The sequence below is a fragment of the Gopherus evgoodei genome, chromosome 9 (genome assembly GCF_007399415.2).
Source record: "Gopherus evgoodei ecotype Sinaloan lineage chromosome 9, rGopEvg1_v1.p, whole genome shotgun sequence".
Lineage (NCBI taxonomy): Eukaryota > Metazoa > Chordata > Testudines > Testudinidae > Gopherus > Gopherus evgoodei.
The window spans coordinates 108,762,160-108,788,588 of NC_044330.1; the positions used below are offsets into that span (position 1 = coordinate 108,762,160).

General features: G+C 47.2%; 1 protein-coding gene across 1 annotated transcript in view; it reads left to right on the forward strand.

Annotated features, from left to right (window-relative positions):
* The window catches only part of TAF1 (TATA-box binding protein associated factor 1), a 120,163-nt gene that overhangs the window by 91,808 nt on the left and 1,926 nt on the right, over window positions 1-26,429 (forward strand). Inside the window, 4 exon segments of the mRNA XM_030575944.1 lie at window positions 7,234-7,301; window positions 7,383-7,499; window positions 23,822-23,947; window positions 25,989-26,139. Of these exon segments, the coding sequence (XP_030431804.1) occupies window positions 7,234-7,301; window positions 7,383-7,499; window positions 23,822-23,947; window positions 25,989-26,139 (462 nt within the window).

Genomic DNA, 26,429 nt, shown 5'->3' on the forward strand with positions numbered 1-26,429 from the left:
AATTGTCTAATCACACAAACCCAAACACCCTTGCCCCACCCCAACTCCAAGTCCCCACCCACTCCATCCCCCCTCCCTCTGTCGCTTGCTTTTCCCCACAATCACTCACTTTCACTGGGCTGTGGCAAAGGGTTAGGGTGCTGGAGGGGGTTTGGGGTGCAGGCTCTTGGCTGGGGCAGGGGATTGGGGTATGGGGTGCAATCTCTGGGATGGGGCTTGGGGCAGAGGGTTGGGGTGCAGGCTCTGGGAGAGTTTCGGTACAGGAGGGGGCTGTGGAATGGGGAAGAGGGTTGGGGTGAAGGTTCTGGGATGGAGTTTGAGTGTGGGAGGGGGCTCAGGGCTGGGGCAAGGGTAATACGTAATAATAGGTAATAATTGGAGATATACCAATGTCCTAGAACTGGAAGGGACCTTGAAAGGTCATCGAGTCCAGCCCCCTGCCTTCACTAGCAGGACCAAGTACTGATTTTGCCCCAGATCCCTAGGTGGCCCCCTCAAGGATTGAACTCACAACCCTGGGTTTAGCAGGCCAATGCTCAAACCAAAGGGTTGAGGAGTGGTAAGGTGTGGGGTACAGGCTCTGGCCAGGTGGTACTTCCCTTGGGCAGCTCGCAGTTGGCAGCACAGCAGGGCTAAGGTAGGCTGCTTGCCTGCCTTGGCCCCACGCTGCTCCTGGAAGTGGCCGGCAGGTCTCGGGGCTATGGGAGCTGTGGAGTTGGTGCGTGGGGAGGGGGCAGGGGCAGCACGCAAAACCCCTCTGCCTCCCCTTCCCCCCGGGGCCACAGGGTCGTGTCGGCCGTTTCCGGGAGCCTGCCTTAGCCTACTGTTCTGCTGGACTTTTAGCAGCCTAAAATCTCCCTGTTTGGCTTCAGTAGCCTCCGGGAGATAGAGCCTGGTTCGGGGAGACTTCTGGCGAAACTGGGAGGGTTGGCAACCGTAGCTATGGCTAGAGCAGCAGACTGCACTGCTAGAATGTGGGATATGTGATTGATTCATGACTGACAGGCCATTAAATCCCCCGTCCCACACTCTGTTCCTGTCAACCTGATTCCAGCTGCACTGCACCTAAGCCTGGTGACCCCTGACTGCTGTGTTAGTCTGCTCCTCAGGGGTTCAGTCCAGCCAGAGACACTCTTGTTTCTGAATGAGACGCTGCTTGCACAATTGCGTTACCACTCCTGGCCTGCTCATTACAGCTATCATGGGAATTATGCTTGGAGTGGTGTGAGGGTAGATCAGCTACCCATTGGAATAAAAAATAATATCCATAAAGTGGAACTCAGCCTGGCACTGCTGTCTTGCAGCTAGTTTTTGACTGAACAAAGGCTAGAGGAGAAAACTGAACAAAACCTGCTCCAGAGAAAACATCATGCAATTGACACTGCAACTAAGCTTTGCTCCCCAGCATCTCCTGCAGCTGTTCTGGCTGCAGAATGTCTTTGTCTCCAAGCATTTGAGCCTAGTCAGTACTGCTGAGAGGAGGGCTTTGGTCCTAAGGCAAATCTCTGCCTCTTTATTTGTTTTCTGGCTAGCATACAAACTTGTTTGAGTACATTGGTTGCCCTCTTCAAACTTGCTTGTTGAAATGTGAGGACAATGTGCATTGATACATCAGATGAAGAAGAGGAGGTCGGTGATCCTAGAAAGTCCACCCTCATTGACAGAGAAGCTTGACATCATTGTAGCTGCTCTCTCTCTCTCTCTCTCTCTCTCTGAAATCAGAGTAGCTGACACAGACTCTCTACATGAGATACAATACACCTTTTTCTGGCATGGAAAAAGTAAATGAGAGAACCGTAAACACAAGATAGGTTTTTCAGTCAAAAACTCATTGCAACATTAGAATGTATCACATCACTAAGAATATCTACCATAGGTGGCTTTGCTAACATTATCAGTACGTATGCCCCAATGCTTTCCGTCGTCTCTAAAGAGAGGGACATGTTCTATCAGCAACTTGATAGCATCATCTGTAAGCTACCATCGGGCAGCAACACTATCTCCTGGGACACTTCAAAGCTAGAATCTTCTCAGATCATGAGATGTGGCTCCTATGTATTGGCCAGCATGGAGAGGGAAGAATTAATTACAATGGGCAAAGACTACTGGATCTTTACACCTACCAAGGAGACTGCATTACTAACACCTACTTAGAAGACATATGGATGTTCACCATATTCAGTTTTCAGAATGTAGACTGTGACAATGACTATGCACTTGTATGCTGCAAAATGTAACTTTCACTACAGAAATTTCTGCACTGCAGCCTGTTTCTGTGTGGGAAAGGAAATTTTGCACGCACAACATTAATTTCTGCAAAATTCTGCATTGCGAGTTGGTGCAGAGCTCCCCCAAGAGTAAAGAGCACATTGCAACGAACAGCAGAGCAATGTGTTCAATCATACTGGCTTGTTCTGTGCAAAAAGATACCAACGTCCTTTGAAAAAGGAGTTCTAAGAGGAATTAAGAAAGCAGTTGATGCTTCAGCCAAGGTTGCCTCACTCTAATGAAAACATCATCAACAGAAGCAATGCTGGGTATAATGCTATCTCAGACTCTATTCACAGAATCCATTGTTTCTCAAGCAGCTATTAGTGTGATCCCCAAGCTCCAGACTTGGAGCGCAATACAGAACCATCTGTAAATGAGCTTGAAACAACAATTGCCTCCCTCACATTAGTAAAGTCTGCAGGAAAGGATGGAATTCCAGCTGAAGTATTGAAACAATGAGGACAGAGGGTGCTTAAACATCTGCACAATGTTTTGCTTGCCTGCTAGAGGGAAGGAGGGGGTACCACAAGACATGAAAGATGCCATCATCATAAGGTTGTATAAAACAAAAGAGATTGGAGCAGTTGCAAAAGCTACAGAACAATCTTTCTCCTCAATGTTGTTGGCAAGGCATTTGCACGGGTCATTCTTGAAAGACTGCAGGTTCATGCTGAATGTGTATATTCAGAGAGTAAGTGTGGCTTTCATGCCGGTAGATCATCTATTGACCTGTTTTTTGCACAAATGCAACTGAAAAAAGTGTCCAGAGCAAGAAAAACTTCTTTACATGTCCTTCACAGATCTTACACAGGCTTTTGATTAGGTCAGCAGAAAGGGCCTTTTCCAATTGCTAGAGAGAATTGATTGCCCCCCCAGTCTTCCTCAGTCTGATTCAATCCATCTGTGATGGCACAAAGGCTAGAGTATGATGGTGATCAATCTGACAGCTTTGAAATGTACATTGGTGTCAAACAAGGATGTGTTTTGGTGCCAGTGCTCTTTTGTATGTTCTTCCATGTGCTGCTTCATCATGCTTTCTACTCCAGCACCAAGGGTGTACATCTCTGTACAAGATCAGATGGAAAACTTTTCAACGTTGTATGTCTAAAAGCAAATACCCGCTGATAAGAGAGCTTCCTTTTGACAGTGACACAGTACTCGTCACACACAGTGAAGAGGGGTCCAGCAACTTTGCAGTAGTTTTGCTATAGCTTGTGATGAATTTGGACAAATCGTCAGTCTAAAGAAGACAAAGATTATGACACGAGGTGTTGACTTCACTAGAAGTTTTAAAAGCTAGCAGCACACTAAAAGTTGGGAAAGTTCTGCTATATAGGATCAATAGTATCAGATAATTTATCTCTGGGTGATGAGCTTATTTCTTTCATTGGAAAGGCATCCACCACAATTAGCCAACTGACCAAGTGATAGCAGGAATTTGACATTGAACTCCAAGATACCAGTCTACCAAGTATGTGTTCTGAGCATACTGCTGTATGGTGGGTAGACGTGGACCACCTGCAGCAGGCATGAGAGAAGGCTAAACACCTTCCATACCCACTGTCTTCACTGTATTCTACATATTAAGTGGGAAACGAGAGTTGCCAGCACTGAAGTACTTGAAAAAGCAAAATTACCAAATCTAATCATTATTCTCAAACACAGACTTCTCTGCTGGCTTGGTCAACTGCACTGGGTGGAGGATAGATGCATTCTAAAGGGTTTCCTGTATGGAGAACTCCAAGGTCACTAGGCTGACCTACGTTCAGGTTCAAGGATGTTTGCAAGACGGTCTTGAACACGTTCAACATTTGACCACACAAGCTGGGAGGATGCAGCTAGCAACAGGCTACAATGGAAGGCTGCACTGCACCAGGGAGTCTGATGTTGGAGTGCAGGGAAAGCGAAGAAGAAAAGTGCACCGGGCCTCAAGTGCTGGTAGTGCACAGCTTCATCTTCTGGCTCTGCACCTTATGCCTGCATTATCTTTGACAAGGACTGTCACTCGAGAATTGGACTTTTTAGCCACTTGCAATGTGGCAATGCAATACACAGTAATTGATTTGCTTTGGCACGTATATCATCATCTTTCAAAACAGATGGTTGAAATTTATGCTGGGAGGGAATCCATTTCCTTGATTCCACTTCCCAGCCAACTTTCTCATCCACCTCCTTGCCACTCCTGAGGCCCAAGGGAACACATTACTTGCTTTAGTCACAAATGACCCCTTAGATTCTTCTCTCTCTTCCTAGAAAAAAGGCTTCCAAAACATCTTTTAAAAACAAACATCTGTAAGGGCTGGTTTAGGACAGATATACTTGACTCTGACTCTCAAGGTACTTCCCAGACGTATGTTTCTATGATTCCTAGCCAGGGCATTGCTCTGCCTTTGCTTGTCCTAAACAACTCCATCCTCAAGAGATTAGATGGTACCATATGAATGTCTGAAGAGCTATCAAATTCTGCTTGGATTCTATGCAGTTTTGTCACCTCTGCTTGTAAAACAAGGGCCTCAAGCCTCCAAGATGACCATTTCTAGCTGGGCAATATTTACTACCCTAGAAGCTTAGAAAAAAGGTTTTCCAGTCTTAAACTCACTCAACTAGATCTGTCTCTATCTCATATGCCAAAAAACAATAGTGTTCTCTGAGGCATCTGGCAGTTTGCATGCATCTTCACCGAACACTGCAAAGTTGATGTAGCATCATCTTCAGATGTTGCATTTTGTAGCTGGCTCCTACAGGCTGCTGTTCTCACCTAAATGGATTCATGAGTCCAGTTTATTATCCACTAGTGGCCTCTGTAATGTGGAGGAATCCGTGTACCTTGATGAGGTGTTGCAGGCCTGAAGGTGGTTGAGTGTGGCGAAGTGATGAGGGTACTGATTCTCCCAGGGGGCCAACCTCTCTGCGACAGCAACAGGTGTTACTCTCAGTGGGAAAAGTCCCTATGGTGTAGGAGCCTCCCCGGTGTTTCCAAGATGAGTTGAACTCTCCCAGAGTAATTCAGCAAACCCCTTTCAGGGCAATATAGGTGACACCCCAGCCAGGGGAAGGGAGTCTGGGGATCACTTGCTTTCCCTTCAGGTGAGCGGGGGAGTTGGGGAATCACCCGTGCTTTCCTCAGGAAGCGGGAGGGGGAGTCGGGGGAGTGCCGCCAAACTGTCCTCCTCTCATCCCCCATCCAGTCGGCTTAGTCAGCCTTCCATCCCCTAGGAGTCACCCAATCACAAGGCTCAACACCCTTGGTGAGGTGAGCACATTGCAGTCTTCACCATCTCTCATCTACCCAGCAACAAATTTGGCTCCCTTTTTTGTTAAACCCATTAACCCAAGTTAACAGTTATATAGAAGAGCAATCTGTTGAAACAATAAGACTTTCAGCTGCTGCTGTGGCATGTTCAGGGATGATTACACTAACAATCATTCTTTAGACCAAAGTATTCTCTGCTATTAGAAGACGCATTTGCAGTATGTTCAGAGTCCAATCTCCCCATTTGTCCTATTATATTAACCCTCTTCCACTTCCCTTTTACCTCAGATATACTCCTTTTTCCATTCTTTCACTGATTCTCCCTATGGCTCTCTGGGTTTTCAGTACTCCTCCAGTCCTCATGTCTTCTCTCCCTATTCTGTGACTTGCCTGTTTCTTCCATATCAGCTTTCCTCAGTGTCCTTACTCTGAAACATGTATATTCTACCTTCTGCAAGGCCACCCTGTGTAACTTCTTAAAAGGACATTGTCAACGTAGAAATCTCACTGCTAATGGATAATGTTTTACCTGTTAGCGTGAAAGTAACATCTAAGATGGGGGCGGGGGGGCGGATTTTCTCTTTTCTTTAAACATTTGGCTGGACTTTGTGCATGTCCTTCTCATTGTTCCCCCGTTAGCTTCCATGGTTTCTGTGGGGCTTTCATATGAGCGAGACCAAACACTTCAAAATCACAAAAAAAATCAAACTCAGGCAAGTGAATGGTCTGAAATTAGTAGTGACTTTTTGTTTTAAATTGACACACTTTGTTGACAGTATTCCTTTAAATTCCTGCATCCAATATCTCTCCTGAGTTTCTGAGAAGTACTGTGCCATGGAATAGCTTTCTAAGGAAAGTGAGTGGTAGCAGCTCCATCAGTTGATATCTTAAAATTGGACTGGGCAAAGCACTTGAAGACATACTGCAGTGGTTAGACTGTGACGTAGCAGATCTTTTCCATTTGATTCTCTTACCGTCTTTGTATGAAAGGAGTAAAAATGTGGGGCGGGAGTAGTGGCGCTCTTCCAAATTCTGCCCACAAAATACATTCTGCAAGAGAGCTGCTCACAGCAGATTTAGTTCAAAATGTGACAGTGTTCTTTCTCAGCTCTGTTGCACTTCTTGAGTGTGGTTTCTCCTCAGTGGGACTTGAATATGCCTGGGCGTATGCTAGTTTCCTTTTAATCTGGCTCCTCATTGAGCATGGCGGGGAAAAAAAGGTGTATCTACTCACTTGTGGCACCAAAATGAGACTTCCCTCTTTCCTTTCTTGCATGTGGCATGAAATAGTTAACAATGTTGTCTTTTTGATTGTAATTAATGGGCATCTATCTCACTGAGATTAATGGGATGGTTTACACTTCTCAGAGCTTTTCTTGCAGGCTCTCCACAGATTCATGTAGACATCTCTGCATCAGTTCTTTGGCTCACATTTTGAGATTTTTCTTTGCAACCATAACAGCTAGATAATTTTTTTAACATTCACCAAAATCTGTTTCCAAGGTAGCAGCTGAAGAGAGCTGTGGGTTTGTCATAACTCTGCATGAATCCCAGCCGTGCTGTAGGTTGTTTCTGGTCACAGAAAAATCAGAAGACAGGTTGTGGGGTTTACTTATTTCATGGGCTTTGTTAAAAAATCATGAAGTGCTTGTTCAGAGTGCCAGCACTGAGAGCTCAGACAGCATAAGAAGGTGTGGTTCTCATTGCAGGGCCGGATAGTCAGTACACAAAAACTGCTCAGGAAATCGTGAACATCTGTTGCCAGACGCTGGCTGAGGTATGTGGTCTAGTCTATTGCAATGTATTTGTATAGTTAACTTCTGTTTCTCTGCAACCTTGACACACTTTTTTTTCTTAGTATGATGAGCATTTGACTCAGCTTGAGAGAGACATCTCTACTGCTAAGGAAGCAGCACTGGAGGAGGCAGATTTGGAAAGTCTTGACCCTATGACCCCTGGACCCTACACACCTCAGGTGAGTCTGAAGTGAGGTTTTGCACCTCTTTTCAGTTTCTATATCTGTCACTAGGTGTTTGGTCCAGAGGGGCTTCCTCCTGTCTGTTTCTGTCTCCCGGAACATTTTGGTTTAGTTAAGGATGAGTTCTATACTGGCTCCCAGAAGGTGGACTGAATGATTGAATAATTTAGTAAATCAGATATACCTAATAAGTATTAGATCATCCAGTCCATTTCCCAGAGCATGTGCAGGATTATTCCTTATGGGGCATACATACTAGTGCTTGTCCAATCTAGTTGTAAAAGTTCTGTGTGTTAGAAGGCCTGTCACTAAGAAGACTGTTCCACAGCCAAGTACATCTGTCAGCAAGCTTCCCTTGTATTTAGCTTAAATTTTATTAATCATATTGCTCTTAGTTATAATCCCATGTACCTCACTGATGTCCTCTCTTCAAATATCTCTGCTGTTGCATCCCCATATTTCGTTGCTGCTTAGCTACGCGTTACCTATTAAACTCCTTGAATGTCCATAAACCAGTCCCTTCAGCCTTCTAGACATGTTCTTTGTGGGTTTCATTCCAATTTGACTTCTTAATAAAATTCCTATGTTATTCCAGGTGTAGTTGCACCAGAGCTATATAGAGAGCACTATTCCTTTCTAGCCTTTGTGTGTGCAATCTAAAACTGCATTACTCCTTTTTTGCAGCTGTATCACATTCCAAACAAATGTCTCATTTGCTGTTCCCTAGATCTGATTGGCTCCCATCTTGGTTTCTTTCAGCATTACTGCTTTTCAGGTTTCCCATTTTTTGAGACTTGGACTTTCTTCCTCGGGTATTACTCATAGATCCTCAATATACTCTGAACAACTGTTCTCTGTCCTTGATGTTTACATACTTCAAATAATTATCTTGTAAAACTGGATTGTATTTCTGATTAATTCTAAAATTAGTGGCTGAAGGGACATGATTAGGAAAATAGGAATGGCCACAGCAAATCAGCCCAACGTATAGCTGTACCATTATCCTGCCTCCAAGAGTCTCCAGTACCAGATGCTTTAGAGGGAAGGTGGAAGAAACCCTTCAGTAGAGAAGTCATGGAACAACCTCACTGTAGGGAAAGTTTCTTCCTAACTCAGACATATGGTACTCAAACATGAGGGTTTATATCTCACTAAGTTTTAACCTAACTAATAAAACCAGGGACATTATAGTTATGTTGGAGGATGTGCTAGCCTCCCTTTATTCAGAGATAATGTAAGAGCCACTACGGTCCTTTATGGAGTAAGGCATATGAGTATGAGACCATGTGTCACTGCCCTAAACAAAGGACACATGCAAGGCCAGTCAGAAGCAGAGCTGTGTGGGTGGAGGCGTTTGGCTAAGGGTAGATTGCAAAAACTAGCTGGATGGGGGAGGGTGTCTGTAACAGTGAGAAGCAGCCAAAAGACAGGCAGACAGGACCAGAAAAAGCCAAAGAAACAGCAAGAAAAGCACTGGTAAAATGGCTCTGAGAAAAACCACAAATTTTTTGGGCAGAGTGCTGGCTAGAGGCTGAGAACTGTGAGCAAAGAAAGTGCCTCCTTTTGCTTGATTCTTTATTTGGGGAAACAGAACGTTGGGGATGTTCTGTGTAAATAAACAAGATTGACTCAAAGAAGTAACTGTGTTTAAGTTGGGAGGAACATTGATTAATCTGCAAGACCCCAAATATTGGGGTAACATTATGTACATTTCTAATCCCTTCTGAGTACTGTCAAATTTTTGGCCTCACTATTTTGTGGCACAGAATTCTACAGTTCATGTTCTTTAGATGTATATTATAGACAGAGTTAGAATCTTTGTCTGTACTTAAGGATGCCTGATGCATTCCACAAGAGACCCTGTTTCAGTTGCTTATAACTTTTGCCAAACTTCAACTGTTCTAGCTGAGATTTTTCCATGCCAATTTCTGTGTCTAGACTAATTTTTTTTGGAAAACTTCAGTAAAAATAGTTCACCTGTTTCCAAGAACAAAATGAAGGAAAAATGCATTTTTGCCTATGTTAAAAAACAAAATGAAAAAAAAACTTAATAATTTAACTGAGAAGCTCTAGTCTTGCCATGCTTTAGAGCAAGACCTTGAAACTTGGAAGGGATATACTTTTTGCTATTCTTGTGGAAAAAGCATGCAACTTTGTTCCAGTTTGTAAGTCTTCAAAAAATCTGTCTGCACATACTCAGTAGATATTTGATAGTTTGGTGGCAAAATTCTCTGAAGATTCTATCTGCCCAGCACTGCAGGAGCTGAGCAGAACTCTCCCTGCAATTGTACCTCTCAGTTGCAACAAGTAACTTCTTTCTTCTCTACATGAGTGTGACAAGATCCCCAAGGTACAACATGGAACTGTGGCACTGCTGTGCCCCCTTAACTCTCCAGCCTGAGCTGTCTCCCACAATGCTTTGCCAGTGACAAGCCGCAAACCCCTCCAGGTGTTGTTGTTCAGCCGTCATCATGTGGAGATCCACACCCAGCTAAATTGCATGAAGTCTCTCTAAGCCACTCATGAATTATACAGAGAGAGGCACCAGCAAATCACCCCAGCATTGCATGCCAGAAGTATACCATCTTACACTACTCAAGATCTTCTCTTGAACAGTGCAAGCTCATTAATTAGCTCACCATTTCATCAAAGGAAAGTGGACATGCATCAACCTTTGTAATTTGAGCAGAGTCTCCAAGCACTTTAGACCAACTCACTAGTAAGGATAAAACATTAAAATAAGTGTATTAACTACAGAAGATAGTATAAGTGGTAGGTATAAAGGTGAGAGATAGTTACCTAAGAAATAAAAGTAAAACTACATTTAAATCCTAAACTCTATTAGATTAAGCAAGAGTTGAATGAAACAACTTTTCTCATCCCACTGGATTTGTAGGCAGGTTACAGTTCTTAATATACAGGCTGAATTTCCTTCTCAGCCTGGGACCAGTCTCTGCAGTTCAGTCTTTATCTTCACAGCATAGGTGGGGAAGGAGAGAGGTGGTCTCATGGTGCTGCTTCTCTCTTTTATTTTATATCCTCAGTCTATGTGCCTGGAAAAATACTGGCCCAGACATGTCCTGGTGGGCGTTGCTGAATCAGTTGAGCAGTCCTCATTGTGTGATGCTTGTGCAACTGTGTCTTATTAAATTGTAGATCTCTTGTTTACGATTCTGCTACCCAATGGTCATTTGGATGTGGATTATCTCCTTTGTTGAACTGGAGAACTAGCAGAGGTGACTCCCAAACTCTCAACATATTTCAGTAACATCCATATAACAAATCTCATAACTTCATAAACATTAACAGTATACATATTTTGACAGAACAGTGAGTTTCAGCAAACCATGACCTTTCATATGATACCTTGCAAGTCATGCCTTGTATGAAATATCATAACCCTATACCAGTGATGAATATGGGGGTGCAGGGTGCTACTTTGAGGTTCCGTATGTCACAGTGGGTCTGGTGGGTCTACCTGGAATATTGCATTTACTTCTGGACACCCAGACAATGGAAATTCAGAAAAAATGAAGGGCCGGCACAGATTACTGAAAATAAAAGTTGAAGTTAAATAGTCATTGCTTATGCAAATTAAACCTAAGGTGTGTCTGTGGGGAAAGAAGGATAACGGGCGACAAGTATTTTATGGGTGTAATCCTCCAAAAGGGAGACAGGAATGGTTTAGGGTCATACAAGGGGGTATCACTAGGAGTAATGAGTGCATTAGGAGCGGGGAGAAATTAGGCTAAATATCAGGGAAAACTTTCTGATGGTAGGATGTGTCAGGCTGTGGGACAGTCTTTCAGACGAAGTCATAGAAGCACCATCCCTTGGGACACTTAAAACACAATTGGACAGTAAATGTACAACTGAAAATAATCCTTGATTGGTCAGAGGAGGGGAGAAAATGTCATTTTTCCCCCTCGGACGTTTCAGTTAGTTCTTCGAGTGCTTGCTCATATCCATTCCAGTTAGGTGTGCGCGCGCCACATGCACGTTCGTCGGAAGATTTTTACCCTAGCAACACTCAGTGGGTCGGTTGGGTGCCCCCTGGAGTGGCGTCGCCATGACGCTGGATATATACCCCTGCCGGCCCAACCGCCCCTCAGTTCCAATGACCGACACGGGCAGTAAGAAGGAACACTGGAGTGCTGTTTTACTGACCTCCAACTCTGTAGCTACTTGTAGTTCTCTAGTTATTTTTTTGTGTATATAGTTCAAAGTTATATAGTTACAGTTAATTTTGATTGTTCATAGTTAGTGTATAGTTAAGAGGGGTTTGGGGATTAGCCCCTTCCCCACACCCGGTGCCGGGGCCCGTGCCTGGTTCACCGGGTTTCAAACCGTGCTCGGCCTGTCATAAGCTGATGCCGACAGGAGATCCACACGACTCCTGCCTTAAGTGCCTCGGGGAATCTCACCTGACAGATAAGTGTCGCATTTGCAAGGCTTTTAAGCTGAGAAGAAAAAAGGAGTGGGACTTTCTGCTAAAGCAGCTCCTCATGGAGGCGGCTCTTACCCCTCCGCCTTTGGCACCGAGCGCTGGTCAATCGGCGGGCAGAAGCACTTCCTCGGCACCGGATTGTGCCGGTATTGCCAAGGCCTCTCGGCACTGGCCATTGCCGGCACCGAAGTCAACTCGGCACTGCTACCTCTCCTCAAGAAAGCCTAAGACTCCTGCTGCTTCCGTGCCACCTGCACCGCAGCCAGAGAGCTCGTCTAAGTCGCATCACCCAGCATCGGCACCTGCCACGGCACTGACAACGTCGGCACCGTCGATTCTGGTCCCATGAGGGCCGTCCAGTCCGTTGCCTGTCAGCTCCCCGGTGTGAGCCGTGGTTGAGGTTACTATTCCATCCACGCCGGAGACATTCTCAACGGCGAGGGATCTGATTGCCATGACAGAGTCGACGCTGCCTCAACCCCTGGCACCACCGGCGCGGGTAATACAGTCTACCGGCGCGGGTAATACAGTCTATCGGCAAGAGGATGGTCCATCCTGCCTTGATAAGACCATCCTCTGTCTGCACAGCAGAGCGGAACCGTTCACGATCACAGTCCCGCAGACGTTCCAGGTCTCGTCAGCGCTCCCGCTCCCGACGCTGCTCGCAGTCCTGGTACCGTTCTCCTCCACGGTACTGGTCGCATTCGCGGCACCGGTTGGTGCTCCCGGCAACGCTCCAGGCACCATGACTCCCATAGCTGTTCCTGACGTCGAGCCTCGAGATCTCAGTCGACCTCTCGGCACCGCTCCGGTTGCAGGTCCCGATCTCGTTCCCGGTACTGATATGCTTCCCAGTACCAATCCCTGGTGCCGAGCTGGGCAAGGTCTGCTAGAGACAGAGACTCTGCCCAGGGCTTTTCAGCACCTCCATGGCCATCCAGACACGCATCAGTGTCGTCCCACGCGGACAGCTCTTATGCTCAGGACCGTGATTCTGATGTGCCCACCAAAGTCTTCCAAGAGACCCAGGCCCAGGACCAAGGACCCCATCAGTGGTCTTTCTGGACACCTGGGGCATACCATCAGGCCCAAGGCGTACCAGTAGTTCCGTCCCATTCTGTCTCATCAGAGCACCGAGTGCCAGAGGTGATGGTTAGCCGTCCCCCTCTGACTGCTGCGGAGGAAGCCCCAGTTCACCCAGCAGACTCCCAGGTTCCACTGGAGCAGGAGATCGCCCAAGAGCAACAGGCCACACAGGACCTGCTCGTCGCCGGCATCTTCTCTTCCTCTTCTCCAGATGAGGCGGTGGCAGGAACATCCTCCTCGGGCCCTCCTCCAATCGACCTGAGAGCTCATCAGGACCTCCTAAGGAGGATAGCACTCAATATGAACCTCGAGGTGGAGGAGGTCCCGGAGGTAGAGGACCCGGTAGTGGACATTCTATTGGCGGATGCCCCCTCTAGAGTGGCCCTACTGTTTATTTGGACCATCCAAGCGAATGCCGATACTGTATGGCAGTCCCCAGCCTCTATCCCTCCTGCGGCCCGGGGAGTCGAGTGTAAATATATGGTGCCCTCTAAAGGGTACGAGTACTTGCACTCCTTTCTGCTCACTAGTCGTCCAGTCCGCTAATGAGAGGGAACGTTACGGCCAGCAGGCGCCAGCCCCGAAAGCGAAGGAGGCTAGGCAAATGGATCTACTCGGCTGCAAGGTGTACTCGGCAGGGTCCGTACAGCTCCGGGTGACAAATCAACAAGCCTTGCTTAGCCGCTATAATTATAACACCTGGGTGGCAGTGGATAAGTTTACAGAGCTTCTCCCTCAAGAGTCCTGCGAAGAGTTCGCTGCCCTCTTGGAGGAAGGGAAAAAGGTGGCCAGAACTTCCCTCCAGGCCTCATTGGATGCAGCAGACTCAGCAGCCAGGACTCTGGCCTCGGGTGTTGCCATGAAGCGCATCTTATGGCTTCAGGTTTCAAACCTCCCACCATTGCTGCAGTATACCATTCAGGACTTGCCATTTGATGGTAAAGGCCTCTTCTCGGAAAAGACTGACCCCAGGCTGCAAAGCCTGAAGGACAACAGGGTCATAATGCGCTCTCTTGGCATGCATATGCCGGTGACCCAACGCAGACCTTTCCGTCCCCAGCCTCACCGTCCATACTCTGTGCCTAGACAAAGACAGGACTTTGGCAGGTGGCGCAGCCGAGGTGGTCGCAGACAACCGTCAGGACCCCAAGGGGGCCAAAATCAGGGTCCCTCGAAACCACCACTGAGACCAAAGATGAACTTTTGAAGGTGCGCCCGAGGGCGGCGTACCAGTTACAGGCCAGGATCCCTCTCCTCCCTTCTACAACTGTCTCTCCTACTTCCTCCCAGCGTGGTCCCAGTTAACTTCAGATCGCTGGGTCCTACGCACGGTGGAGTATGGGTACCACCTCCAATTTATTTCAACCCCGCCCTCCAACCCTGTCCCTCTTCAGGGAACCCTCTCACGAGCAGTTCCTCTTACAAGAGATGCAGACACTCCTCGCCATAGGAGCTATAGAGGAGGTACCGATGGATGAAAGGGGCAAGGGGTTTTACTCCTTTTATTTCCTAATCCCCAAGTTGGAGGGAGGTCTCAGACCTATCCTAGACCTGCGAGGACTCAACCAGTTTATGATAAAGTTTAAGTTCCGCATGGGGTCCCTGGGGACCATTATCCTGTCCTTGGATCCTGGAGACTGGTATGCCGCCCTCGATATGAAGGACGCGTACTTTCACATCGCCATCTTTCCTCCGCACAGGAGATACTGCCGCTTTGTAGCCAGCCATCAGCGCCTCCAGTTTACGGTCCTGCCGTTTGGCCTTTCTACAACCCCAAGTTTATTTACGAAGTATATGGCTGTAGTCGCCGCCTACCTCCGCCGACGTCGGATACATGTTTTTCCGTATCTGGACGATTGGCTCATCCGAGGGGCCTCCGAGACACAAGTCACTCAGCATGTGGGCATCGTCAAGGACCTATTCATACGTCTAGGCCTGATGATCAATATAGAAAAATCCACTCTGGTTCCCATGCAGAGGTTAGACTTCATAGGAGCTACCCTAGACTCCAATCTAGCCAGAGCCTGCTTACCACAGCCGTGGTTTCAGGCAATGGCAACAATCATCCAAGGTCTACAGAATTTCCCGACGACCTTGGCTCACCCTTGTCTCGGTCTCCTGGGTCACATGGCTGCCTGCACATTCATAACGAAACACGCCAGGCTCCGCCTCCGTCCTCTCCAAGTTTGGCTCAACTCGGTATACCTCCCGGGCAGGGACCCAATAGACACGATAGTCACCATTCCCCCGAGCACCCTAGGCTCCCTAGAATGGTGGCTAACTCCCTCCCTAATGTGTGCAGGGATGGCGTTCCATCTGCCCCAACCCTCAATGTCCCGGATGACGGACGCGTCATCTCTCGGCTGGGGTGCTCACCTCGGTCACGTTCGTACTCAAGGCCTTTGGTCTTCTCAGGAGCTGGCATTACACATAAATGTCCGAGAACTGAGAGCAGTCCACCTGGCATGCTAGGCGTTCCAGCAACAGTTGCAAGGCCGTTGTGTCTCAGTGTTTACAGACAACACAACGGCCATGTACTACATAAACAGGGAGGGACACGGTCCTCCCCCCTTTGTCAGGAAGCCATCCAGCTCTGGGACTTTTGCATAGCCCACTCGATATATCTGGTAGCGTCCTTTCTTCCAGGTGTTCGGAACACCCTGGCGGATCGACTCAGCAGGTCTTTCCTGTCTCATGAGTGGTCGATCCACCCGGACGTTATTCATTCTGTTTTCCAGAAGTGGGGATTTCCCCACATAGACCTGTTTGCTTCCCGCAAGAACAGGAAATGCCAGATGTTCTGCTCCTTCCAAGATCTCTCCCCGGGATCGATCTCGGACGCTTTCCTGATGCCGTGGAAGAGCCAGCTCCTTTATGCCTTCCCACCATTCCCGCTGGTTCACAAGGTCCTGCTGAAACTCCGTAGGGACAGAGCGTGCATCATCATGATCGCTCCAGCATGGCCCAGGCAGCACTGGTACACCACGTTGCTCGACCTGTCGATAGCCAATCCAATTACCCTGCCTCTCCACCCAGACCTTGTAACTCAGGACCATGGCAGGCTTCGCCACCCGGACCTGCAGGCTCTTCACCCCACGGCGTGGCTGCTGCGTGGCTAAACCAGTCAGAGTTATGTTGCTCTGAATCAGTACGACAAGTTCTTCTGGGTAGCAGGAAGCCTTCCCACCTGGTCAACGTACCTGGCCAAGTGGAAGCATTTCTCCTGCTGGTGTGAAACGCTTAATCTTACTCCCACTGAGGTCTCGATCCCCTCTATTTTGGACTACCTCTGGTCTCTAAAACAGCAGGGGCTAGCAGTATCATCACTGAGGGTACACTTGGCAGCCATCTCTACCTTCCACCCAGGCGAAGGTGGTCGTTCCGTGTTCTCACACCCTATGGTTTCGAGGTCCCTCAAGGGCTTGGAGCGCTTATACCCTCAAGTATGCCACCCAGCCCCGACGTGGGACCTCAACCTGGTTTTAACAAGACTTATGTCTCCCCCATTCGAGCCGTTAGCAACCTGCTCGCTACTATACCTGTCTTGGAAGACAGCTTTCCTCATAGCCATTACATCGGCCAGATGAGTCTCCGAGCTTAGGGCTCTTACGGTGGATCCGCTGTACACTGTGTTCCACAAGGACAAGGTGCAGTTGCGACCATGCCTGGCATTCCTCCCTAAGGTGGTTTCGGCCTTTCATGTTAACCAGGATATCTTTCTCCCGGTCTTCTTCCCGAAGCCACACTCAACGTGACGGGAGCAACCATTGCACTTCCTGGACGTCTGTAGAGCGCTCGCATTTTATACTGAACGGACAAAACCGTTTTGTAAAACGCCCCAACTCTTTGTCGCGATAGCAGACCGAATGAAAGGCCTACCTGTTTCCTCTCAGAAGATCTCATCTTGGGTGACGGCGTGCATCCGCACTTGTTATGATTTGGCTCATGTTTCCCCAAACCACATCACTGCGCATTCTACCAGAGCTCAGGCTTCCTCTGCCGCCTTCCTGGCTCATGTACCTATCCAGGGGAGATGTCGCGCAGCTACCTGGTCCTCGGTCCACACCTTTGCTTTGCATTATGCTCTGGTTCAACAGTCAAGAGATGATGCAGCCTTTGGCTCAGCAGTTTTGCATTCTGCCACATCTCACTCTGACCCCACCGCCTAGGTAAGACTTGGGAATCGCCTAACTGGAATGGATATGAGCAAGCACTCGAAGAAGAAAAGACGGTTACTCACCTTTCTAACTGTTCTTTGAGATGTGTTGCTCATATCCTTTCCAAACCTGCCCTCCTTCCCCACTCTCGGAGTAGCCGGCAAGAAGGAACTGAGGGGCGGTTGGGCCGGCAGGGGTATATGTCCGGCGCCATGGCAGCGCCACTCCAGGGGGTGCCCAGCCAACCTACCGAGTGTTGCTAGGGTAAAAATCTTCTGACGAACATGCACGCGACGCGCGCACACCTAACTGGAATGGATATGAGCAACACATCTCGAAGAACAACAATTACAAAGACGAGTAACTGTCTTTTCTTTATGTGCCTATGGGTGGTCCACCATAGTATGTGTGCATGCCCATGCGCTCTCAGTCAGAGACTGTAAATAGCCATGTCTGCAGGTCCTATGCCTGGGCAGAGCGCAGCCTCATGCTCCCATGCAAGGGCATATAAGGAGGCATAGATCAGTCGCTATTCCAGTTTCTTCTCAACTGTCTGTGGCTTGAGAAGGAGTAATTGTGGTGTCTGCTGCTTTCAGCTACTTCCCACCTTGTGTACTTCCCTTGTTTATTTTATTTTAGCTTTTATTTGCCTAGTTACATTTTTCTTAGTTATAGCGCATTTGTGCTTCCTTCCTCAGGTCTTTTTCCCATAGCAGTAGATATTCTCATAGCAGTAGATATTCTATCTCCAGTATCTTGGAGAAACAAAGATAGAGAGGCTAGACTGAAGCTCCTCTTAATGGGATGCTCCATAGCTTCAATGGGGTCGATTCCTCCCTCCCACCAGGCACATTGGCCTCAACCTCTCAGGCAACTACAGTGACGTCTGAAGCTCAAATGAGGGGTATGTCACCTTATAGAGCTGACTCTCAGGATACCCTGTGTTCCAAAATGGGTACTGCCAAGGCTCTGGCTGACATGGGTACTGAAGCCCTGGTACTGCCCAAGAAGCCCCGATTGCAGAGATCTTCAGGTAAACAGCACCGAAAAGCCCCTACTGGGTAACGTCTGATGCCTCTAGACACCAAGACACATCAAGATTGGTTGTTTTTCTAAGAGATCTGCTTTAGGAATGATTCTGGGGAAGTTTTATGGCCTGTACTGTCGAGGAGATCAGAATGGTCCCTTGTGGATCTGATCCACTGCCTCCAGCACTGATGCTTCAAGCCCTCTTCTGCCCCACCCCCCTTTATCTCGGGATGACACATCTTCAGACTCTTAGGTCTCCATGCAGGGCTCTTTTGACACCATTCCACCACACTCCTCTAGGAACATACCCTGAGAAGGACTTTGCAGAGCTCAGCATAGGTCCTAGATCCTTCAGGCATGAATACCCTTGGGGACCCTTCCCATTGGGCTTACTCAACCACCTTGTCACATTACAGCAACCAATTTTATAGGGTAGCACCTTGGAGGAAACACCAGCAAGAGTACTTGATGGTACTGCAAGTCACAGGCACTATAGACTCGCTCACTGGTACCATGCGCTCCCTCATACCGGAGACCCAGGAGACCCAGGAGGTGTGAGACCCACAGAATGAAGAAGGCTCTCCCCTTTTGACCAAATCATCCTCCTCCTTCCCAGACCTGGTAATGCCACAACAGCCTTCCCATACAGACAACTTTAGGGCCCTCCAGAACTCAATGAACTATCTAGCGGAATCCATCCACCTGTGTCAGTGGGGCATCAGTCTTTCTATATCGGGACAACTGGCTTCTCAGGAACCACTATGCCCAAGAAACCTAATCAGCAACCACCAAGATCCTTGCCCTATTTCAGTCCCTGGGCCTTCATATCAATCTAAAGAATTCCATTAACACCAGTCCAGTGGATAGACTTCACTGGAGCCACACTAGACTCGCTAACTGTCAGGGTGTACCTGCTCAAGGAAAGATTTTCCACAATGTCCTGCCTGATCTCTACTCTACAACACAGCCTCTAAACAATAGGAAGGGCCTGCCTACAACTCCTATGCCACTTGTCTGCATCCATGTTTGTTATGCTGTGTGCGAGACTGCACTTCAGATGTCATCAGGCTTGACTAAGGACTATGTACAGCCTAAACAGATGGTCTTTCTAAATGAATCACAGTGCCCCACAAGTAGTAGACTCCTCTCTCAGGTGGTGAAAAGACCCACTGAAGGTCTGTGTGGGAACCCCATTCTCATGTCTGCCACCTTTGAAAATCCTCACACCAGATGTGTCTCTCCTGCGCTGTGGGGCACATCTACAAAGAGCCACAGCACAACAGGGCAAAAGGCTCCAAGAGATATCACTCCACATCAGTATCCTGGAGCTAAGGACAATCTTCTATGTTTGACAGCAATTCCTTTACAGCACACTCTGTAAGGATAACGTTGGACAATAGGGTATCTATGTACTACACAAACAAACAAGGATGAGCAAGAGCCCTGTCCTTGTACAGAGAATTGCTAAGACGGTGGAACTGGTGCATGTCCCGTCACACAGAACTCTCTAAAGTTTATCAGTTGGACCTTCAGAACATAGCTGCAAACTCTCTGAGCAAGAATTTCTATCGGGACCCTATGTGGGAGCTCAACAGCTCCGTCTTCCACAGCATCTGCCAAATCTGTGGCCTCCTGAAGGTGGACCTCTTGGCAGTCCCACCCAATGTGAAATGTTGCCTTTTCTGCTCCAACAGACGATACAGCCATAGCTCTTTGGGAGATGTCCTGCTAGTACCTTGGCCCCACGTCTTGCTGTACACTGTGATGGGATCCCAGGGGCACAAACTGACACTGTGGCATTGCTGTGCCTCCTTAACTCTTCAGCCGGGGCTGTCTCTCACAATAGTATGCCAGTGACAAGCAGCAAACTCCTCCAGGTGCTGCTATGATCACCATGTGGAGACCCCACACCCAGCTAAATTGTATGAAGGCTCTTTAAGCCACTCAAGAATTATACAAAGAGAGGCACCAGTAAATCACCCCAGCCTGGCACCCCAGAAATATACCATCTTATACTGCTCAAGACTCCCTTGCATAGTGCAAGTTCATTAATTAGTTTGCCACTCCAACAAAGGGTGGTGGATGTTCAACAGCCCATGTTAACCTGAGCTGAGATTCTCTGTTTTAGATAAAATATAAAACAGATTCATATAGAAAGATAGATTTTAAGTGATCATAAGTAGAAGACAAAAATATCAAAGTTTGGTTACATAAGGAAATAAAATCATAGTCTAAATTCTAACTTTAACAAACTAAGCAAGATTTGAATCAAACAGCTTTTCTCAACCTACTAGATGTTATAGCAGATGTGGACAAACTACGGCCTGCAGGACCGTCCTGCCCGGCTTCTGAGCTCCCGGCTGGGGAGCCTAGTCCCTGGCCCCTCCCTGTTGTCCCCACTCCCCCGCAGCCATGCCGCTGCGCAGGCTGCACTCTTGCCTGCCACTCCCACTGGGCAGCATGGGGAGTGCAGCTGGCTCTGGCCGGGTGTCGCGGCTGCGAGCTTCTGCTGCTGGTAAGGGGGTGGGGAGTGGAGGATTTGGGTAAGGGAGCGGTGAGTCCTAGGGGGTAGTCAGGGAGGAGGGGGCAGTTGGATGGGGCAGAGGTTCTGGGGGGGCGGTCGGGACGGGGAACATGGAGGGTTGGGAGTAGGAGTCCCTGGGGGGCCTGTCAGGGGGCAGGGATGTGGATAGGGGTCAGGAGGGCAGTCAGGTGACAGGGAGCAGGGGGGGTTGGATAAGGGGGTGGGATCCCAGGGGGGAAATTAGGGGTGGGGGGGGTCTCTGGAGGGGGTGGTCAGGGGATGAGGAGCAGAGGGCAGTTGGATAGGGGGTGGGAATCCCGGGGGGCTGTCGGGGCAGAGGTGTGGATAAGGGGTCGGGGCAGTCGAGACAGGGAGCAGGGGATTGGTTGGGAGCAGGGGTCACAGGAGGGGATGGTCAGGGGACAAGGAGCAGAGTGGGGGATGGGTTGGGGTTCTTAGGGTGGCAGTCGGGGGCGGGAAGTGGCAGGGGAAGGATAGGGGACCGGGGCCAGGCTGTTTGAGGAGGCACAGCCTGTCATAAACAGATAGCTAAGGGTTAATGTTCTTTTACCTCTAAAGGGTTAACAAAGGGAACCAAACACCTGACCAGAGGACCAATCAGGAAACAAGACTTTTTCAAATCCTGATTGGTCCTCTGGTTAGGTGTTTGGTTCCCTTTGTTAACCCTTTAGACGTAAAAGAACATTAACCCTTAGCTATCTGTTTATGACAACAGTAGCTTTCTTGCTTTCAGCTATCTGTTTATGACACAGCCTTCCCTACCTGGCCCTCCATACAGTTGCGCAACCCTGATGTGGCCCTCGGGCCAAAAAGTTTGCCCACCCCTGTGTTATAGGATGCTCACAGTTCTTAATACGTAAGCTGTATTTCCTTCTGAGCCTTGGACCAGTCTCCTTAATTCAAAGTTTTTGTCTTCCAAATGATTTTCCAGGTGTTGAGATGGGGGAAGAGAGAGGCCAAATGGTGACGTGGGGGTCAGGTAGTCCCCAGTGTGTACGTGCCCTCTCTAAGAAGTTTCTGGGTGAGCGGATTCTTCTTGATGGGCCATCATCATATGTATGTCTGGTTCTGGTGTAAATCTGTCTTACAAGGTGCTCCTTTGTTGTAACTGAAAGGCTGGCTGTGGGCATCTCCCAACCTCACAGTATATTTCAGTAACATACACATAACAAAACTTCATAACTTCAGATACAATGGTAACACACAATTCAACAGGATAATAAGGCTCAACAGATCAAGACTTTTTAAATGATACCTCACAGGACATGCATTGTACAAAACATACCAAAATCATATCACAGTAGTGAATATGGAGGTTCCAGGGTGCTACCTTGAAGGAGCGAGGGCTGATAGCAACCTCCTGGTTGAGACAAGTAAGGTATTCAGATTTACTTAATCTCCCTGTTGTTATGCCTCTCTGCCTTCCACTCACGGATCCATCCCAACTTTTCATCTCTGAAACTAATGGCTTAGCTCCTCAGTGATTCTCGGGCATAGAGTTAAATAGTTCAACCAATGTTCAGTCAGTCCTTTTGACAAGCAGAAAATCTACAACTCACAAAACTTATCTGCAGAAGTGGAAACATTTCAGTTTCTGATGCTCTCCCTGCTCTTTGCAAACCTCAGAAGCTCCACTCTCAGAGATTCTGGATTACTAATGAATTTAATGGCACGAAGTCTGTCAATGAGCTCAGCCAGAGTAATCTGGCTGCTATCACAGCCTTCCATTCACCTATAGAAGGGGTTTCAGTCTTTTCCCACCATACATGGTCCAAGTTGTTAAGGGCTTACATAATTGATTTCCCTCTGTCCAGAACCCTGCTTCCCTTAGAACCTTAATCTGATTCTCAACGCCTTAAGAAACCCCCTGTTTGAACCAATACCTGTTCTCTCTCCCTTAACACTCCTTTCTGATAGCCATAACCTCAGTCAAAAGAGAGGGAGAATTTAGGAGAATAATTGCAGACCCATCATACCTTTCTGCTGTGACAGGGTCACAATGCGTCCATGTCCTCGCTAAAGTCTTGTCAGAATTTCATATCGATCAAGGGATTTGTTTGCCAGTATTTTAAATCCTCATGCCTTGAGAGAGGAAGCTACTCTTCTGACCCTAGTCTTCGACTTTTACAGGACAGAGACCTTTAGGCCTCTCCCAGATTCTTTGTGTCCTTTGCCAAAAGGGGGAAGTGTCAGCCAATTTCCACTCAGACTTTCAAAGTGGATTTTTGGTTGTATCTTGACATGCTATGAAGTAGCTGGGATACATCCCTCCTCATAGAGTGACAGCCCAAGCCATTAGGGCTCAGTCTACTTGTTTAGCCTTCCTTAAAGATGGCCTGATACCAGAAATCTACAGGGCTGCAAGCTCGTCCTCAGTTCACACCTTCACCAAATATTACATTGTCATACCTGAGTCCAGAGCCTGACACAGTCCTCCAAAGTGTCTTGGATCTGCCTCCTCAGTATCTACCTTCATGTTGAGATACTGCTTGGGAGTCTGCCTCTGTGCTTTTACATGGGAGCACAAAGTGCTGTTCTGTACAGTCGCAGACACTGCTATTCACTATCTCAATAGAGAGTGCATGCGCATACATCCTACAGAGGTGCACCCATAGGGGACCAAACAGCTAGAATAAATCAAGTTACTGTACAGGTAAGTAACCTCTCTTTCCTTTCATTTCTGTTTTCTGAATTCTTTCCAATTTAGTGATTAGATGGTTCACATAAGAATAACCAAAAAGTTGTAAAGGTGTTGTTTTTTTTAACCATGCCTTAACATGATACTAAATATTTTTTGTCCTGTCTTTATATTGTGCCCATTCATGTAGTATGCATGTTTTTAAGTAAAAATATTTTTTCTCACTTTTCCTTAGGAGTAAATTGCTTAGTTTAATTATAAGGTGTTTAATAATGAGAGCCAGGTCAAACAAATGTATTCTGTGTTTAGTTCTGAAAATGATGAACACCGGGGTCATTCTTATCTCTTGTGGTAGAGTTCCAAAGTCTTGTTCCAGCTCCTGAGAAAGTTACGTCTCCTGTTTCTCATGTACTTTAGCCACCAGATTTGTATGATACCAACACCTCTCTCAGTATGTCACGTGATGCTTCAGTCTATCAAGATGAGAGCAACTTGTCTGCTATGGATACTCCTACCACTACCCCAGAGAAGCGGGGGACACAGGTCAGAAATCTCCCATTTTTCATGTGGTAGAGACCTAGGAAGAAGTAGTAATTTGTTGGAAGGAGGTGATTAGCTTTGTGGGTCACAGAAGACAAAGACACATTTGTGGCTTTTCCTGGCAGAGGTGGAGCTAGGTACGGTTAAAAAGGTTCTCTCTATCTCAAGAATGGGGAGCAGAGTCTGACGACTGATTTTTTTTTTTCTTTTCCCCCTTTCCTTGGAGGGAGAAGTTGGTAAGTTAAAAGGCTCTCTTTGCTGTGGTAGTGGATGGGATTTTTGGTGTTACACCGGAATCATATGATACATGGAGACATAGTTATAACAGGGCTACAAGATTAGTGAAATGTGGGACTTTGTGGAGGCAGAGGAACAGTCAGTTGCTAGAGCAGCCTTTGAGAGAGCTGCTTTCTTTCCTGCGTCTTGGCTGCTACAGTGAAGAAGGAAAAACTGAAAAGAGACAACTGGTAATAAGAACTGGTGAAAACCTATGGCTGAGAGAGAATCTGTCTAGGGCCAGAGACCCTCACTTGTACTACTCAGGATGGACACATGGTGACTCATGCTACAAAGGCCTGATGTTAAGTCCCTCTTTAGTTTTGATTAGGGCACAGAAAAAAAGTATTCAGTAGGTCTGGGAGATTTTTTTTTTTTTTTTTTTTTAAATTGTAGCACCAATATGCTGGGTGCTGTACAGACACATAGGAAGTGACAGGTACTGCTCTCTGAGGTCTGGTCTACAGGGCAAAATTTTGCCAGAATACCTATGTTGTCTAGGAGTATGAAATAATTGCATCCATTGGTCGACATAACTATGTCTATAAAAACCCTGGTGTAGATGCAGCTATGCTGATGGAAGAATACTTCTGTATTGTTTGTGGAGGTGGTATAGCTATGCTGGTAGAACTCCTTCTGCTGGCTTATTCTGCATCTACACTGGAGGTTGTGCTGGCCTAAAAATATTGGCCAAGGTTCTGTAGTGTAGAGAAGCCTTGAAAGCCAACAACAAAAAAGAGAGAAAACACATTCAAAGTGGTCAGGATGATGACAGGCTTGGTTTTATTTTTTCATACGGGGGCAGAGATGGACTGAGGGGGGAATGGCGTATAGGGATGTATTAATAGGAGCGTGAGTATGAAAATGAAGGAGGACAACGACATTAAGCAGAAAGAAAGGAAAGGAAGTGGGCAGAGTGAGGCGGCAGCAGATACTGTGAGGGGGGTATCCCACTCAGCATACTAAGAATATCAGAGTTCAGTTGTAGAATATAGTCTATCATTGCTATCTGCTGTTCTGAAAATGCTTCCTAGTGAGCAGTGTCTAGTACATGTGGGAGTTGATTCTGTCCCCAAGAATGCAGCACTTCCTCCTCAGCCCATATGGCTGACAAAAGGTCTGCTGGAGGCTGCTGACTGCCTATGAAAATGTCCTAGGAAAACTTGTAGTTTAAGGTCTAGTGGCCCACTCTGAGTAGCTAGGAAAGCAGAGAAGTCCAGGCTTTAAACCCTCAGTTTCTCTTGGACTCCTTAGGAGGAGTAGAGCAAGAGAAGCCAGGTAGCAGACAATGCTAAGTGGTCTTGGAATACTTAGGAAGAGTCCCTGTTCCATGGGTGGATTTTTCATTGTGGTGTCAGTCACCGCTGGTACCTTCCTCAATGGTATTGCTATTTGTGTTCCTCATTCAGATACACCAGGGACGAGGTAGGCTGGGCGAGGAAGACTCTGACGTAGATATTGAAGGGTTTGATGAGGATGAGGATGGGAAACCTAAGACTCCAGCCCCAGTGAGTATATATACAGAAATCCCATCTGTAGTCCACTTGCATCCTCATGATAGAAGACTCCACAGTGCAGGGGAAATCTGCTGGGTCTGGCACACTCAGTGACATCAGAATCCACAGCAGTGACTAATCAGATACTTATCTGAAGTCATAAAACTGTCAATATAAAAACAAATGACTGAGTATATTGTCAATATGCCAAGTATGACAGCAGCCTTATATATGACCTTTGATCTATGCCATTCCCATTCTGTGTGACCTAGGAAGTTGAAGATGGGGATGGTGACCTTGCTGATGAAGAAGAAGGCTCAGCACAACAGCCCCAGGCCAGTGTTCTTTATGAAGATTTGCTTATGTCAGATGGAGAGGATGATGATGAAGGGAGCGATGAAGAAGGCGATAATCCCTTTTCATGTAAGTCCTGGCTCTTTAAATCACAGCCCTGAGCAGGAATCAGTTGTTCCCAAACCCAGACAATTTTCGTACCCTTCAATTATAGTAACATACACTACAGCTTTTGTAGGTATACAGGACACTGTATATTTGTATATTGGTTACAAAGTACAGATTGTTATGGTCCAGTTACAAAGGAGATTCAAGAGCAGAAAGAGAGAACCAGATTAATTTAGATGAAAGCTAAGATGAAGTGGAGTAGCGGTGAATGCTAAGTGTGGGCAGGAGAGAGAGTTGGGTGTTCACACATG